The sequence below is a fragment of the Penaeus monodon genome, chromosome 30 (assembly GCF_015228065.2).
Source record: "Penaeus monodon isolate SGIC_2016 chromosome 30, NSTDA_Pmon_1, whole genome shotgun sequence".
In the NCBI taxonomy this organism is placed as follows: Eukaryota; Metazoa; Arthropoda; class Malacostraca; order Decapoda; family Penaeidae; genus Penaeus; species Penaeus monodon.
Window position 1 is genome coordinate 23,708,018 of NC_051415.1, and position 457 is coordinate 23,708,474.

Sequence of the window (457 nt, forward strand, 5' to 3'; positions counted from 1 at the left end):
CAAGCTCCCGTCATTTCTTAGGACAGGAAAAGATTCTACGCCTCTGACAGCCGGGGAGTTAAGGCAGTCACTACGATATTTTCAAGCAGGCCAAGTAGGTCTTCAGATAAAAGAACCCGTAGAACTCGAGGAACCTGATGAGAAGGAGCACAGTGAAACTACAGAGGAAGTGGTCATTGATAGTAAGAACAAACGTTGACTGGTTTGTTTTATGTTTTTGATGGCAAAAGTCTATTACGAATCATTAGAGACTGAGCATTCTTCTCGTTAAGTATTAGAGATTTTTGTGCTTTCAGGCAAAACGTGTAGCCTGAAGATATCACCAGATGCGAAAGAAATATACAGGTATATGGAAACTATCACAGCAAAATGTGAAATGCCCGTAAGTATTTTCAAACTGCTAGCTGCTCGTCTCGTTTATCTCGTGTCTTTCCTGTGAGAAATAATAATTGTTTTT

At 40.0% G+C, this 457-nt stretch overlaps 1 protein-coding gene across 1 annotated transcript in view; it reads left to right on the top strand.

Annotated features, from left to right (window-relative positions):
* Positions 1-457, top strand: part of LOC119592387 — a 19,644-nt gene that overhangs the window by 10,242 nt on the left and 8,945 nt on the right. The window contains exons 3-4 of the mRNA XM_037941208.1: positions 22-182; positions 297-382. Of these exons, the coding sequence (XP_037797136.1) occupies positions 22-182; positions 297-382 (247 nt within the window). The remainder of the gene's footprint in view (positions 1-21; positions 183-296; positions 383-457) is intronic.